This window comes from Dendropsophus ebraccatus, chromosome 1 (genome assembly GCF_027789765.1).
Source record: "Dendropsophus ebraccatus isolate aDenEbr1 chromosome 1, aDenEbr1.pat, whole genome shotgun sequence".
In the NCBI taxonomy this organism is placed as follows: domain Eukaryota; kingdom Metazoa; phylum Chordata; class Amphibia; order Anura; family Hylidae; genus Dendropsophus; species Dendropsophus ebraccatus.
Window position 1 is genome coordinate 133,024,675 of NC_091454.1, and position 16,957 is coordinate 133,041,631.

Consider the following 16,957-nt stretch of genomic DNA (forward strand, 5'->3'; position numbering starts at 1 on the left):
GGATGAATGTAAGAGACTTACCTTTATCCTCAGCGCCCTGTACGCAATAGGGGAATATCAGCAGGTTAGATTTGTTTCTTTTTAAAGCGGACCTGAGAGCAAGTTTTTGATACCTATGCCTTTTGAGGCCTGCATATTTCAACTGTCTTACTCTTTTGTTCTCAGAGTGATAAGCTACCATCACAGGATTCTGGCAGTAACCTAACCCCTTGCCTACTTCAATTTAGAGCTCAGGAGTGCTTGGCGAAGATATGTATGGTAGGATCAGGAGAGACCTTAGGGTCCTTCTAGCAGATTTACTGCTAATGATGGCCCAGCTTTATCAATCTGCCTGAAACCAAAACTGCCTGCTTTCGCCCAAAGCAACCAATCACAGCTCAGCTTTAACCTCTTAAGGACGGAGCCAATTTTAGTTTTTGCGTTTTCGTTTTTTCCTCCTTGTGCTTAAAAGGCCATAGCACTTGCATTTTTTCACCTAGAAACCCACATGAGCCCTAATTTTTTGCGTCACTAATTGTACTTTGCAATGGCAGACTAAATTTTTCCATAAAATATGCTGCAAAACCAGAAAAAAAGTTTTATGCGAGGTGAAATTGAAAAAAAAAAAAACACACAATATGTTCCTCAAGTCGGTACGATTAAAACGATACAGGAAAAAAAGTTCCTTAAAATTGCTCTATTCCCATGCTTATAACGCTTTTATCCTTTGGTCTATAGGGCTGATTGAGGTGTCATTATTTGCGCCATGATGACTTCTTTCTATCGGTACCTGGATTGCGTATATGTGTCTTTTTGATCGCTTTTTATTACAATGTTTCTGGATTTGATGCGACCAAAAATGCGTAATTTTTGCACTTTGGCGGGTCTTTACGCTTACGTCGTTTACCATGCGAGATCAGGAATGTGATAAATTAATAGTTTGCACAATTACACACGCGGCGATACCAAACATGTTTATTTATTTATTTTTTTTATTTTTATAAAATGGGAAAAGGGGATGATTCAAGCTTTTATTAGGGGAGGGTTTTTTTAATCAATAAAAACACTTTTTTTTTACTCTAACGGTGTAATTAGCGTGAGCGGCAATCTGCCTGATCCTGCTAATGGCTGCAGTCCTGTGCTGCAGATAGCAGTCGGGATCGCAGCAGTTCAGAGCAGGGTCGCAGTGCGGCCCACCTCTGAACACCTCTTGTGGACAAATGCCGTACGGGTACGGCGTATGTCCTTAAGAGGTTAATATCTTAACAATCTCTGGTAAAATGAAATCTGAGCTGAGATTGGCTTTAAACACAAACGTGTTCATGTAGTTATTTTTACAATCCGCTTAACATTATTGTCGGCAGCAGATCCCCTGTTTACACGAGGAGACGTGCTGCCAACAACAATAATTTTCATGCCTTCATAACAGATTCGATCAATGACAAACAAGCATTTTATCATTTGTTGCTTAGTCACTGGTTAATGATTGGAAAGTAACATTTATAGAGAAAATTCTTTGGGCAATCATGGTCCATGTGAAAAGCCCTATATGGTATACCAAAAAAGACTAGAAAATCAAAAGATTTATTTTACTGATACATGCTTGTTTAGTAGGTGTAGGTTTAGTGTGCTAACAATCTAAGTTAACCTTGGCATGCTATATATTTCTTTTAGGACATGCATGCAAATATAAAGAGCTTTTTACCTGATAAAAATGTCCATTTATCGCAAGCATTCTGAAGCTATCGATCTAATGTCTGCCATAGCAAAGAAGCATAGTGTGATTAAACCTCTTCTTATATCATAGTGATAATGTCATAATCATTGCAGAAGCTTTATTACCTATCCCTTCCAGCCCAATAAAGTTTCAGATCATAATGGGTTTAATAGTTACTATTATTACACATTGATTTTTCCATCTCGGCTTTACGCTTACAGCGCACTTGCCAAGTCTGCATGCTGCAATGGCTTGCTCTTCCTATTTGTTTTATCTATTTATTTTGGAGGAATGCCTTTTTTATGGTTTCATTACACATGCCAAAATCAATATTGTATTAAGTGTGCCACTCAATAAGTGAGCGCATGGTCCCTGACCTGCATCCATTCCCCTCTGTAGGGAGAAGGGACCACACAGTTGAGCTAGATTAACCTTTTCTATACCACACCACTCTATGCTGCCCAGCTGATTTTTTTTTTTTTGTTGTTGTTGAAAACGTGTCAATCTGAGATGTCTATCCATCCATGCATCTTTATGCCCAACATTTTGTATCTTGTAAGCCACATTTAATTTTGTGTAACCTTTGGGAGCCACATTGAGTGGTAAAGGGGTATTCTAGTATACAAAACTCGACCCGATTTAAAATTATGTTGTAAAATGTCAACATCTTCAGTATATAGTAAGTATACTATAGCATTATAAACAAGCGCTGGTGACATTTGACACATGCAGTGAAGTGAGGTGTTCTGGCACCTGCACACTCTTGATTAATGTTTAAAGAAGTTTCCATCATCTGAAGAGTTAAATGGAAAAATAAAGTTAGTGCACCAATTTACTGCCATTGGCAGAAGCAGAACCACATTCAGAAGCAACCTCAGTGCACCTCAGTCGACTGTGATGATTGACAGTTCCAGAGAATTATATTACAATACTAATAATAGGCTACAGAAAGTAGCACTAGTGTCAATGCAGAATGTGTAATGTTAGTGTTATGTAATTCATTGAGAGCCAATAAATGCAATGCATTTTTACCATCTCCACACAGAGAAGATATAATACATTTATATTGTGCAGCGTATATCCTGTAACAACTTATTTGCTTCATAATATCCCTTCACAGACACTGTTAATCACTCTTGATCTCTTTACACTGTTATAAGGGCCTGCACCCTAAAGATATGTTCACACCATCAAAATGGCAGCCATTTTTACTGGATCATTAAACGGCAACCAATGTATTTGTATAATAATGGCCATAGTTTTAAAATAAAGAGAATTATTTGCCATCAAATGATGGCCATCCAATAAGAACAGTCCTGATTTTGATGATGTGTGAACACAGCCTTAACGGCTAAAAAAAAGGTATGAAAAGCATATTGGTGTACTCACCCATCCACTAATATGCTTTTCTGAGCGCTTCCACCGCTTTCCGCCATTTTGGGATTCTTTTGTGTGTCGTCAGTCCTCATCGATGGACAAAGGGGGTAGTGGGAAGGGGGGATTATTAGGGTTATATTTTTCTTAACCAGATAACCCCTTTAAGAAGAAAAAATAATGTTGATGTCTAATCTTGTTTATACCGTTTTAAGTGCAACCATCTTTTAAGGCCATGTAGACTTATATTTTATTTATATATTTTAATATAGGTTTTATATTATATTGGCAATAGCCACAGTACAGTGTACAGTATAAACTTGTACTCCGCTTGGTTACTATGGGGAAAAAAACCAACTTTTATCTGTATTGAATTGTCAAGATGCAAACTGGAGAATAAAGGAAATTGTAGAGAAATTGTCTGTGAAAAATAACATATCACTAGTTTTATATAAGCGGTCCAGATGCTGCCATAATTGTCAAGATTGCAACCCAGAGGCTGAGTTGTCAATATGTTGTAAATATGTTGTAAATGTGTATTCCAAAGAGGCAGAAAAGGAGCTGGTTTATATGAATGGAAACCAGAACAATCTTTTCAGTTGGGGTTGAGGCTTAGCTCAAGGAATTCCTAAATGCTATTCAAGGGATGGGCCGGTTCATTAATACAAACTTGAAACTTCTAAAAGGTCAAAATATCACGGGGTATTTCAGGACAGAAAACTATTTCCTGCAGAAATTTCTCTAAATGTTGGTACCAGGAACAGATAAATGTCAGGAACAGTAACTAAGTCCAGCCAAGACATGTATCCTGAGGGAAAGCTCATTTAATCTGCCATTTTCTCATACTGGCCAATTTGCCAGCTTCCATCTCCAGAGTGCACTTTTAGAACACATCAGGTTTTCTGGTAGAACATAAGCAAAAGCAATCAGTGTAGTGTTTGTAGTTATTTTATACGGTTATGTCTGCAGTATAATTCACTTGAAAAGCCGATGATTACTGCACAAAGTTCATTCTTAAATGTGAGCCATGCTACATTTATATTTCTTCCTTGATGTTTCTCTCAAGAATCAATAAGACTGTTTGATGTCATTCTCATTTTTTTCTATTTCCAAAACTTAAGAGATTCTAATACAAAAAAAGGAACTGTATAACAAATACTTAAAGACAGACTCCAGTAACATGATAAAATCTTTCCTGCTGGACCTCCCGCTGTCTAAACATCTAATGCACACTTGTAGATAAATAAAATATATACTTTTTCTTTAGCTCTGGGACTCAGCAGTCATTTTCCCTGTAGAAATGCAGACCACAGAAGTGCTAGTGGCATGTCATTAATATTACTATGCCTATAGAATGAGGGAATGCCAGGGTAGTCACCAGCGCACAGCAGTGTTCACCCAAACAAACTAAGGCAATGCTAGGCAAAAATATTCTGTGAAAGTCTCTTTAACAAGTGTTTTTTTTTTTCCTTGTTTTTTCTTTCACACAATGTATTTTTTGAATTAATCACGGCCGTTGTTGCAATTTTCAATAATGGCTATGATTAATTCAAAATATACTTTGCATTGAAAATGAATGGAATTCCTGCCAGCGTGTATACACATAGTATACGCTCCGGCAGGGATTGCAAGCGGCCGCACGGAAAACTGACATTAAATAGCATCCGCACAACACTGACAACTCACACAATGGAAAGTGCAGCTCCGGACGCACTTTCCATTGTGTGTTATTGTGAATTGGGATGCATGCGCATGCAGCCCAATTTAACGTGCGTGCGCCTGCATCCCAATTTAACATAAATGAAGTTAATCAGGCCGGTACTACAGTACCCGCCGGGATGGTCTTCACTGACACCAGCTGTTCTGTGACCAGTGTTTTACAGTGTGGCCTAAAGGGGAATTTTACAGTGAGGCCTAAATGGGAATTTCCATCACACTAAAACATGGCCTTCCTGCCCCTCCAGCCAGTTCTGGAAGTTATAGACAGCTGAGCAAGCTGTCTTACACAATTTGTATAACTCCTATTGACCTAAATGGGAGATGCATAAATGATATTTCATCGGGAGCTACACTGGTCAAGTAATTCCATTTGTTTTTTTTACTTACTGGTCACCTCTGGTAGCCACAAACAGGCTGTGTGTGTGTGGCGATGGTTTAAAGAACCAGGGTTGTTTGGATGTCAGAGAAGACAGAAAACAAGTGGCATGACTAAAGGAAACTTGTATTACAGTACTTTATATATAACTGTTTTTAGTCTACATAAAAATGGGCAGCACACATTGCCCCTATGCAAATACCATTAAAAGGTGACCCAGCCCTGCTTTTCTCTGCAGATACAAGAACTTGTCCGGTATGCTACTGTCTCAGAGTTTGACCCTTAGTTCACTATATAATGTCACCTTTTGTGTGTGTTTTTCTTACCAACAATAAGTACTAATGAGCCTTTCTTAAGAATGACTAGAGGTAAAAGAAAAACCATTATTACTCATGTAAGAAGCAGGCTAGAAATAGATGGTCATTTTGTTCTTGTGAGGCACACACTGACATTGAGACACAATGAGCATTTGAAGTATGTATCTTGTTGCTTGCCTACCTGCTGGATTGGAAAGCTGGCCTCTAAACCCTCCCTCTTAAGAACATTAAAAGCAGACAAAGGCCTTTGTAATCCTTTCTCAGCCAATCATGCATTGCATATTTCTTTTCCTCTCTGGTTCCAGCTAAGAAGTTTAAAAAGAAAAAAAAAGGCGAAATCAAAGACAGTGCCTTTTATGCAGGCTGAAAGTCAACCAAGCCGCATGGTTAAAAAGGCAGAGTGAGATTCTATCTTACTCTCTGTAGACGTCTTGAGTTACCTGAGATCTATTAGCTATAATTCAGAAGACTTTGACTAAGAAAGGTAAAGCCAGGGTCAATCAATTACACTGTGCAGAGTGAATGGATTATTTTGCCTTCTATGGCCAGAAAGAGGTGGTTCCAGCTTAGTCTCATAATTAAGACATGACGGGCCTACTACAATTTGATGTCTCGGAATACACCAGAAATGTACAGTGAGATGTCCAAGATCTCTGGGAACTTTGTAAAAAAGAACAAAAAAACTAAATTTCAGCTAATAATTTTACAGACAAATGTCAACAGCTCACAATATATGAATGTATGAACACATAAGCAGCGTTCATTGTAAACTGTAAAATGATGTCAAAATAATCTGAACATGACCCCCCCCCCCCGAAAATAAATATATATATATATATATATATATATATATATATATATATATAATAAAAAATAATAGTAATAATAATAATAATAATAATAATAAGGGATACACACTCACTAGCATAAAGCTCCTAGTTTTGTGGAATATCCCAGAATTTACATAATATTGGAAAACATGCCCCCTCATCAGGCTACTGTAGATGTATATTACATGCAGTACAGCCAGAGTGTTAGTCCAGCCTTTGTTTTGCCGCCCATGTATGCATTGTGAAAATGTATATTTTGAGCGAAGCAGTTTTTTTTTTCATAAAAGAGAGAGAGAATGAGAGGTATCCATGTTTAAAAGTTGTAGTACATGTTTCAAATTTATAAACCCATGCCATGCTCACTGTGTTGTGCAAATTTCTTGAATGTTTGTTTCTAGTGAAATGATCTCTTTTAGTCTATTATACTCTAGACTGAAAAGAATTATTTTTACAGACTGAGGTTTTTAAACACGGAATATTAAGCCACTAGAAAGATATGCAAAACAATCAATAAGTATATAAATGAATATAATGATAGAATTTAATTACATTAAATATAAGAATACAGCACACTAAACCTAGAGAAGAGCCAAAATAGCATTCAGCCATAACCATAAGCCAAGGTCACAGCATTTTATATCTTTTATGATTATTATTATTTGCTTATTTATTTATTTATCTATATAGCGGATATGAACCTTTTCCCCCAGCATACATTATGTGCCTTAATGCTCAAGTAATAATAATAATAATAATAATAATAATTATTATTATTATTATTATTTTCATAGTCACTTCCCAAGTGGTGTAACTTTTTTTTTTTCAGCTTTCCATTGAGAAAGGAACATCAGGGATTATGTAAAGTTAAAATGTATTTTCTATACTTTTTTTGTAACTTATATTTTTTCCCCATAAGAGGACTTTTACAGCGACCATCAGATCACTAGTATAATACACTGCATAACGCTGACAAACACTATAACCATAACAGGCCTGGAGACCTAATGGCACTGGTGACTGCATCACTGAGATGCCAATTGCTAAGTACAGTGCAGCAGATTCTTTACACGCCTGAGAAAGAAAGCCCCGCACATCCAAGGTAAATAGAATAATGCATTTTTTTAAAGCAACTTAACAAAAAGAAAAACACACTGTATACAGCATTAGGCCAAGTTCACACAGCGCATAACACCGACCGTTATGTGACCTGGCCATGTCACAGAACCGCCGGTGTCAGTGAAGTTTATCCCGGACAGTTCTACATCCGTGTGCACCCGCATCCCATTGTGCCGCGCTCTCCATTGTGTGACCTGTCAGGTTTGTGCGCCCGCTATTTAATGAATAGCGGCCACAAAAAACTAACATGTCAGTTTTTTATGTGGCCGCTAGGGATCCTGGACGGCACATATACCATGTGTATACACTCTAGCCGTGATTCCCTCTGACTGCAGTACAACGTAAGTTTTGTATTAATCACAGTCGTTGATTAATACAAAACTTACATTGTGTGAACATAGCCTTAAAAATGCAAACTCCCCCTATATATAATAAATAGCTGCGTAATCATATGATTTACCTTGGTGCTTGACCCTTTTAATTTCTTGAATAATTCATTCCAATCTGTGTCTCCTCTCCCTTCCAGATTACTTTCCATTTTTCCCTATATTAGTCATTATTTTTGGCTTATAATACTTCTTAATAATTCTATTGATTTTACCAATTAGGCCTTATTTTTTTGCTTTACACACTTTGTCTAGAAGCATAGCTTATGCTTCTGAACTCTAAATAAATCCTTTACAGGTTACAGCATAATATACCTGTATATATGTAAAATATTCTGCGTCTTTCAACCACACTTCCCTACTAAGTGTTTCATTCCTCTTAATATTTCCGTTACATCAAATAAGTGATTAACTCTAATAACTCTCTTATTTACCCAAAAAAGATAGTCTTGTAGTTTATCCAGTTGTATAAGACTATCCATAGTACACATCTTCTTCTTTGACAGAAGTCATAGGTATTACATATTAATTAAAAACAAGGACCTATATTTTTTAGGTGTAATACACAATGCATCCCTGACCATACATACTGCACTTGGAGACACTAAGCTGTGAAATAGTTTGATATACAATAAAACACAAATTACATTTCAACACTTTCTTTAGATTTTCTTTCCAAGGAAACCAAGTACTGTAGCTCATACTGATGAATTACCAAGTCTTTGCTAGTAGAAAACCTTAACCTTCTGTTAGGGCACTCTAGAGAACACCACAAAAGGCCAACACATTTGTTTCAAAAAGAGATGGTGTCTAAAGCTTTCAAAAGTCTATGAACATGAACAGAATTACCGAAGACATAAAAGTACTCCTATCATCAGAGTATACGACTACCTGGTTACACCAATGTATTATAGGGCCAGTATCCACCCTGTACAATAAGGAAAAAGTAATGCAGTTAGCTTATCACAAGCTACTATTATCAATCTCTTGCAGCACTACAATTCTATCCATTAGATGGAACAGCTACCATGGGAGTCTTTAGTTAACACTAAATGGAAGAACAGCAGGGTTTATTGTTATGCAGAGTTACTTTACCTTCTTAAACTATCTCTATTAAATTGTTTTATGAAGAAGGCTTTGGAAAGATATTTTAATTTCACATGCTTTACACAACGCATACATATGGCAGCTTTACAGCTCCTATTAATTGGACCATATTAACTATTAAACATCATTAAATGGGAAAGAATGCATGAGGCTAAGGCTATACAATTCCCAGCAAAGTGATGGAATCCCCACCACTAGAGGATGGACAACCAGCTTTCTTACTTCAAAGCAAATATACTAACCCCATATATGATAGTAAACAATGTCCATTTAATAGCTGAACATTCAAGGCCCATGCTGTCTAGTTTAGACAAGTGAAAGTAAATTTATTTTATAAATGGGATCATTCAGTTTTGAAGAAATAATACAGAATTAACTGTTAAGGGAAAACATTTATTAATTCAATGGAACATATCTTTTGAATTAATCATGGCCGTTGATGCAATTTGCAACAATGGCCGTGATTATTTCAAATAATTTGTTGTGTGAACATAGCCTTAATTTGCATATCCAGAAAAATCTAACATTGAAGCCATGGTTTAGACCAGTGTCTCTCAATTCTAGCTCTCATGGCCCACCAACAGGTCATGTTTTGACTATATCCCGTACAAAGGACACCTGTGATAATACCTGATGCACTGAGTATAATTCTATCACCAGTGAAATACTAAGGAAATCCTCAAACCATGACCTGTTGGTGGGGCCTGAGGACTGGAATTGAGAATCACTGGTATAGACAGTTAGGTAGGCATCCGCCAATGTATTTTTGCCACTTAGGAGTCAGGTTAGATGTAAGTCTTCTAAGGAGCACTAAACGGCTAGGATGGCTTTGGAATTTCATTCTCTGTTGTGGAGTTCTAGCAAGATGCATCCTACCCATCTAAGCTATATCATGCCCCTTGGTAATTCATTTAAATCATGCAGCATTCATCTAATCTTTGGCTTCAGGTATGTTGCATAAATAATCAGCGAGACAAACATCTAAATATTACTCTCTCTTGATATTTTGGGTTTACTTGCTTTCCTGGAAATTATAATCAGCATTTTTTTCTAGCATATTTCATTCAGCCGGGACTATTTTCACCATTTCCAATGATGTTCCAAAAAATATTTCTGCACAATGGGAAAACAAGGTACAGTATAACTTTGTAAATCTGGAAGTTGGCATGTACTGTATGTGGCACGTGCCTCCTTATTACATGCTCTTAAAACATTTTCCTTTCATTAGAACACATTATTGATTGCTTCTTTTCCCCTGCACCCTGCCCCTTCGTTTTTATCCTTTCCTAGCCAGCTGTAACCTTTGTGGTCAGGTTCAGTGATATCCTTGTGTCCTTGACATTCTCCTTGGTCTGCCAGTTGTATGATACATAGGCACAGCATCTACTTCATGCCAGCTAATGTTTAGACCTGGCAGTCTCCTGTAAATCCCAAGAGAATTTGGCAGCAGCCAAGCTCCATGATTCCATTTCACACCATCTAAATGATTTATCAGAGTCGTTGTATGGGCCAGGATTCAGAACTGCTTTTTCAGGTTTTTAGAAGGGGCTTTGGTTTGGCTAATAAGGATTATCTGTCATTTTTGTCCACAATAATAAAAGGAACAGCATTGGCTATAAACTTGCAGGAGACTTGGAGTTATTTTGAAATAATGGACATCTACAGCACAGAATGTTAGAGTGCTCTTAGTCAATGCATCTGGGGGGATTAATCATGTAAAATAAAGGATTAGAACAAGCTTCTGACTCTGCAATGTAATGAATGCTGATTTTCTTTCACTGAAAGACAACAATATCACAGTTCATATTAGGTGCAATAAAGAGAAAGGTGTTTTAGGCAGCATTGAAATTGGGCTAGTTAGGAAAACTACAAAAAAAATATTTTTTTTGCTTTTACTTTTTTTGTGTTCTCATTCCCTTTAATTTTCTTTTTGAGACAATATGATGCATTTGCTATATTGACATATCACAATTATGAATAAAAAAGTACAGAGTGCTAGTAGTCACTAAACTCGCAACTAAAGTCACTAAGCTAGTAGCAAATAAGCTATGTTCATACTGTGTTAAATAAAAAAAAAAATTGAGAAAGGGCTTTTGCTTCTATTTAACCCCTTAACGACAAAGGGCGTATATTTACTTCAGAACGGGGCCGCACGGTGACCCCGCTCTGAACCGCCGCGATCCCGGGTGCCATATGTAGCCCGGGACCGCGGCTATTAGCGGGCACGGTCCGATCGCTGTGCCCGCTAATCAGGTAATCGGAGACAGCTGTCAAAGTTGACAGCTGCCTCCGATTACCGGCTGCAGCACTTCCCTGGTGTCTAGTGGTTGAGATCGCTCCTCCAGAACGTTGTCCCGGAGGAGCGATCTCTGTAACTGATGCCGGCCGGGGACCGCTCCAAGATAGCGCCATCCCCGGTTCGGCACTCGTTTGTTTTCGGCTGCAGCAGCCTAAAGCAAACAAGTGCCGATCTCATTGATCTTTGCTGTATATCTATACAGCAAAGATCTCAATGAGAGATCAGAGTGTATATACTAGAAGTCCCCCAGGGGAGCTTCTAGTATATGTGTAAATATACTATAATATAAAAAATCCCCTCCCCTAATAAAAGTCTGAATCACCCCCCTTTTCCCAGGTTATAAATAAAAATTAAAAAATAAATAAACATGTTTGCTATCACCGCGTGCGTAATCGCCCGAACTATTAATTAATCACATTCCTGATCTCGCACGGTAAACGGTGTAAGTGCAAAAAAATCCCAAAGTGCAAAATTGCGCATTTTTGGTCGCATCAAATCCAGAAAAATTGTAATAAAAAGCGATCAAAAAGTCGCATATGCACAATCAAGGAACCGATAGAAAGTAAACATCATGGCGCAAAAAATGACACCTTACACAGCCCCATAGACCAAAGGATAACAGCACTATAAGCATGGGAATGGGGCGATTTTTGTTAACAATGGTTTGAATTTTTTACAGGCCATCAGATACAAGAAAAGTTATACATGTTATATATTGTTTTAATCGTAACAACTTCAGTTTTACCCCAGGGCAAATGGCGTAAAAACAAATACCCCCAAATGTGCGTCTCTAGGTGGAAAAATGTAACTGCTATGGCCTTTTAAGCACAAGGAGGAAAAAATGAAAACTCAAAAATCGAAATTGCTGTGTCTTTAAGGGGTTACATAACATCAAATAACACCAAATTATAACAGAAGTCAGTGGAATGATGGCAGTCTATAGCACGCAAGGGGAGATATATCAAAGTGGTGTAAAGTAGAATTGTCTTAGTTGCCCCTAGCAACCAATCAGATTCCACTTTTCATTCCTCACAGATTCTTTGAAAAATGAAAGGTGGAAGCTGATTGGTTACTAGGGGCAACTAAGACAATTCTACTCTATTTCCCTCACAGTGTATTAAATAAAGGTTGTTGTTAAAATAATGGTCATGGTCATAATGGTTCTTTCAACCAATTTTTTTTACGTCCTTTGACCATCTTTACTACTAAATTCAAAAAACCTTTAAAAAAGAACCCCAATCAAAATGGCCTGAACTAGAATAATATACCAAAATCTGTCATTGTAATGATGGGCGCCAAAGCTGCAAATGACTGACGAGATTTGGAACTCAAAATGACTGACAAGGAGAAAACTGTGAGAAAAAAACGTGTTAAGGCTACGTTCACACAACTTAATAATATCATTAACAATTACCGTTTTTGAGTGAAAAGAATGTGCGTTGATAATTAAATCAATATGTTTGCATTTATTTCAATGCAACAACGGCCATAGTGTACACACACAGTATACACTGCAGCTGTTGTTAAACTTTCAGAAGTAGAAAATATTGAGCATGACTACTTTCTACGGCCACAGTTCAGCGAACATCGGCCGCAGAAAATAGTTGCCAGCCATACTTTACACTGTGTTTAATGCTTATTTGTATTGCAGGCACACCCAATGAAAGATAATGTTTCTGCAGGCAATACGACAATGTCTGGCGCTGGAACATGTAATGAAGCGGCCATAGTTTGGCGATGAATAGAAATATCATAGTCGTAGGCATCCCTTATTGTGCGTTTACATGATTATTGCTCAAATTTTTGCTATAACGATTGCATTTTAGCGATAATTGGCTCGTGTAATAACAATAACGATTTTTCCAAACGATATATCGTTCCGCTTAAACGCTGATCGTTATAAAAAACACATTGTTACTTCAAAATTGTTAAAAGATTGATTGGGCGAATTATTGCTCTCTGTAAAAGGATCATTTGGGGGACAGAGGTATAGCTAAGAGAAAAGATCCAGCCAAGCCTCCTCTGGATGATGTAAAAGCACTCTCAAGCCAGTACTACTAGTGATAACTCAATATTAGAAAGTTACATACAGTATCTTGGGGTGGATTGAATTATTGTGGCCAGAGGTGAGGAGTAGTGATTGGCCCCAACAAGACATACACTTATAGGGCAGGCTGATGGCAAATGCTTAAATCAGATAACCTCTATACGAATATTCAAACATTATTTTTTATTATTATTATTATTATTATTATTATTATTATTATTATTTATCCCCTGCCTTTTAACATGTCAATGTACTAGAGTCATTACAGTAAAATATTATGCAGTTCCTAATGTCATGATATTTGAGATTTTCTCAAAATGATAAATGTAGGGACCAAGTAGTGTATAGCAGTTGCTGAATCTTGTAAAAAAAATCCCATTAGATCATAATGTATAATATAACATTATAGAATAAAGCAGCGGGAATTATTAACATTTTGAAAAACTATATATAGATATGTCCTCTCAGGGGAAATGTAACATATTGCTGAAACCAAATGTGGTGGCCATAGAGATTCAGAAATTAAAGAAATAAATGTGTCCCTTCATACTCTAGTTCCCAAGTATAATGTACTATAAAGCAGTCAATACCTTCTGCTGTTTTCTTTCATTAGAGTCAGGTTTCCCATTGTAGAGTTAGGACAAGAGTAAGGTTGGTGAAAATCAATGACAGCTCCCTGGCATGGAGCCTTCACACAGAGAAGCCTGTATCACAGTTCAAATCAAAGCAGCACAGCCGTCACCAGAACGCCCGCCCTGTGCCCTCATCCTGCTGCAAAGGCGCAGAGCAGCAAATTAATCCAGCAGCCTCTTGGAACCAGGGAACCGGATTCAGTACAAACAGGGACATGAAAAGGGAGCTCATTGTACGTTGCAGTATAAAGATAAAATGGATTTAGGAGTAAGATTTACTTTTTCCTCACTAATAAGTCTTGTGTTTCAGATGAAGGATTTTATGAGAGTCATAGGAAATCTTGTTTACTCAGGTGTCTTTATTATGGATGTGTATTCAAACATTGACAGATACTACTGCTACTCAATAAAGCCTTGAAAGGGTTCTGTACCAATTTCATAGAAGCCATTGCTTAGTGCTAACCTTAAGATCATCTATTATGAGACCTTTTAGTTTACAGCATTTTACTCGAGAGTTAACTGCAGCCACTATATGTTGGGTGAAATATCACGCAGCTGCTGTTTACATTGGAAAGTCTTAGCACCCTTATGGGTGGTGGAACCAATTGTCTGCATCTCAGTGATTTCTTATGGGAAAATTTGCTTTGGTTTAAGAGTGGATTTGGATTACAAGAACGGTCCCGGAACCAATTATGCTCATAATCCAAGGCACCACTTGTATGCTCTTTTTTTCTAATCCTTTTCTAATCAGGGGACTGATGAAAAGTTGTGTGTTTTTTTGTACAGAATAAAAGAACAGGAAGTATTATCTTAATATTAGGTTTAATGGCCAGATTAAAAACGGAAAGATTTCAGGATTATTCTAAAATACAGATATGGAAAAAAATTGAAAAATAGGGGGGGGGGGGGGGAAATCACATATTTTTTTAAAAACATGTTTAACATAAACCATGATTTAAACAATAGGTAATTTTCAGGTTACATGTTTCATAAACCCAGCTCCACACTGGTTGAATGAATACTAGATAACTCTGTTTACGACAGAGTTCAATGCATTGTTCTAAAGAAACAATCATTAACACTGTTCTAATATATTGTATAATCTATTTACTATACTGTACAGGCTGTATCGTGAGTCTGACAGACCAATTTTTTCCCCTTTTTTTTCATAACATGGAATTTTTTTCTTTGACTGGTTTACCTTTCGGCTTTTGACATACTACTTGTAATTACTTTCTATGTGAGCAATTAAGTCTTAGGGAGAAGCAATTCAATACAGTATTGCTCCATCTGGATGAACACACTGTTTATTTAGAACCATTTTGGACTTTGGAAATGGAAACAAATTAGTAAATAATGCAAATTGCTTGAATGTAGATGTTAATTCAACTCTTGTCGTTTGATAAAGATAAACTGAGGATCTCTTTGAAAAGTTCATCAGGGATAAACTTTTGCATAGTATGTCTACTATATAGTGACCTTCAGTAATAAGTATAGTAGATTTTATGTAATAGATATTTTATATATGTTCAGCTTCTTAAATGTGTTAAGTAACATTGTCAAAAAGGTACAAAGGAAAAATATATTCACACACTATGACACAATTCCATCACATTAAGTTTATGTTCCCACTTCCCGCATCCATTTTGTTAAATTGTCTCATTATTTGGCTGCTCCTATTACCATTGCAAGAATACAAGGATCAAACGTTAAAGGGAAACGAACAGCAAGTTAGATGCATCTTACCTGCTGATATGCAAAGGCAGTCTGTATCTCCATGAAGTCTATGAAGATACAGACAGCCTTTAAAGTCTGTATCTTATACAGTAAGGCCGGGCGCCATCTTGATGACGTCACTTGCATCCCTGCTGGTCCACACCTCTTAATGAATATTAAGGCAGTGCTCTGCAGTGACATGCTCTGTTACTGCAGAACGCCAGATGAATATTCATTAGGAGGGGTGGGCTAGCCAAAATGGATCTGTGCACTGAGGTCCATAGCCCCACCCCAAGTTCACGAGGCTGCCTTATTTCCATGGGGAATAATCTACAAACTTAGCAAAAAATGGGGCTGAAGATCAAGGTAAGGAAACTGCCTTCAAACTCAGTGGCCCACGTGCTATCGGGACAGAACAGCAGGTTAAATGTTGGTCTCCCTTTAAATATTATATCCACAAAAAGGGTTAAACTTACAGGCCTATAGTTTCTTGACCTTTGACTTCTATTTGAAGATTACCACTACATTAGCTATCTGCACCATATTTTTTTAAGAAATTTGGATATTGCATATTTTACTGGACATGAACCTATATAGTAGGTAAACTACACTTTTAAAACACTCCTTATCACTCCTTGTCATACAATTGGGAAAGTATAAATACAGTGAAATATACCTAAACACCTAGCTAATAGTTGTATAATTGTATCCATTTTGATAACATAGTTTAAATGTCTGATGGGACTTAAAAAAGCCCTAAGGAAACCGTTCAATGCAATCCAAATAAGTTTAGCCTGGCACTTACGTGTTATGAAGCACACACCAGCCACAGTGTGGATCTCCAGAGCCCAGACAATCACTGCATGTAGTGTACTGACCACAGGACTCAACGGGGACTCTTGTAAGCTGCAAAAAAAGATAGAAATAAGTCACAACTATTCATTACAATGCAATAGTGTATTACCTAATGCTATATCATACCATAATATACAACTTTTACAACAATCCAAGACAGGGATGGGGAACCTTTGGCCCTCCAGCTGTTGCAAAAAGGAAACTAAAGCTTCGCTTTGGCTGTCCAGGTATGATGGCAATTGTAGTTTTGCAACTGCTGGAGGGCTGAAGGTTCCCCATCTCTGGTCTAAGATAACGTCAGTGCTAAGCAAACTGGGTTCAGTAAACTAGGATTCCAAAAAATTTTATTAGGGTAAAACTAATAGATTAATAATACAGATAGATTACTATTATATGTCTTTGTACTGCAAAAATAAGAAGAGACTGCAAAGTAATAAACAAAATGCGGGCCCCAGCTGGCACTACTACACGACATGACATCAAATGT

General features: G+C 37.2%; 1 protein-coding gene across 1 annotated transcript in view; it reads right to left on the reverse strand.

Annotated features, from left to right (window-relative positions):
• Positions 1-16,957, reverse strand: part of PLXNA4 (plexin A4) — a 614,893-nt gene that overhangs the window by 243,963 nt on the left and 353,973 nt on the right. Inside the window, exon 5 of the mRNA XM_069979087.1 lies at positions 16,421-16,521. Coding sequence (XP_069835188.1) covers positions 16,421-16,521 — 101 coding nt within the window. The remainder of the gene's footprint in view (positions 1-16,420; positions 16,522-16,957) is intronic.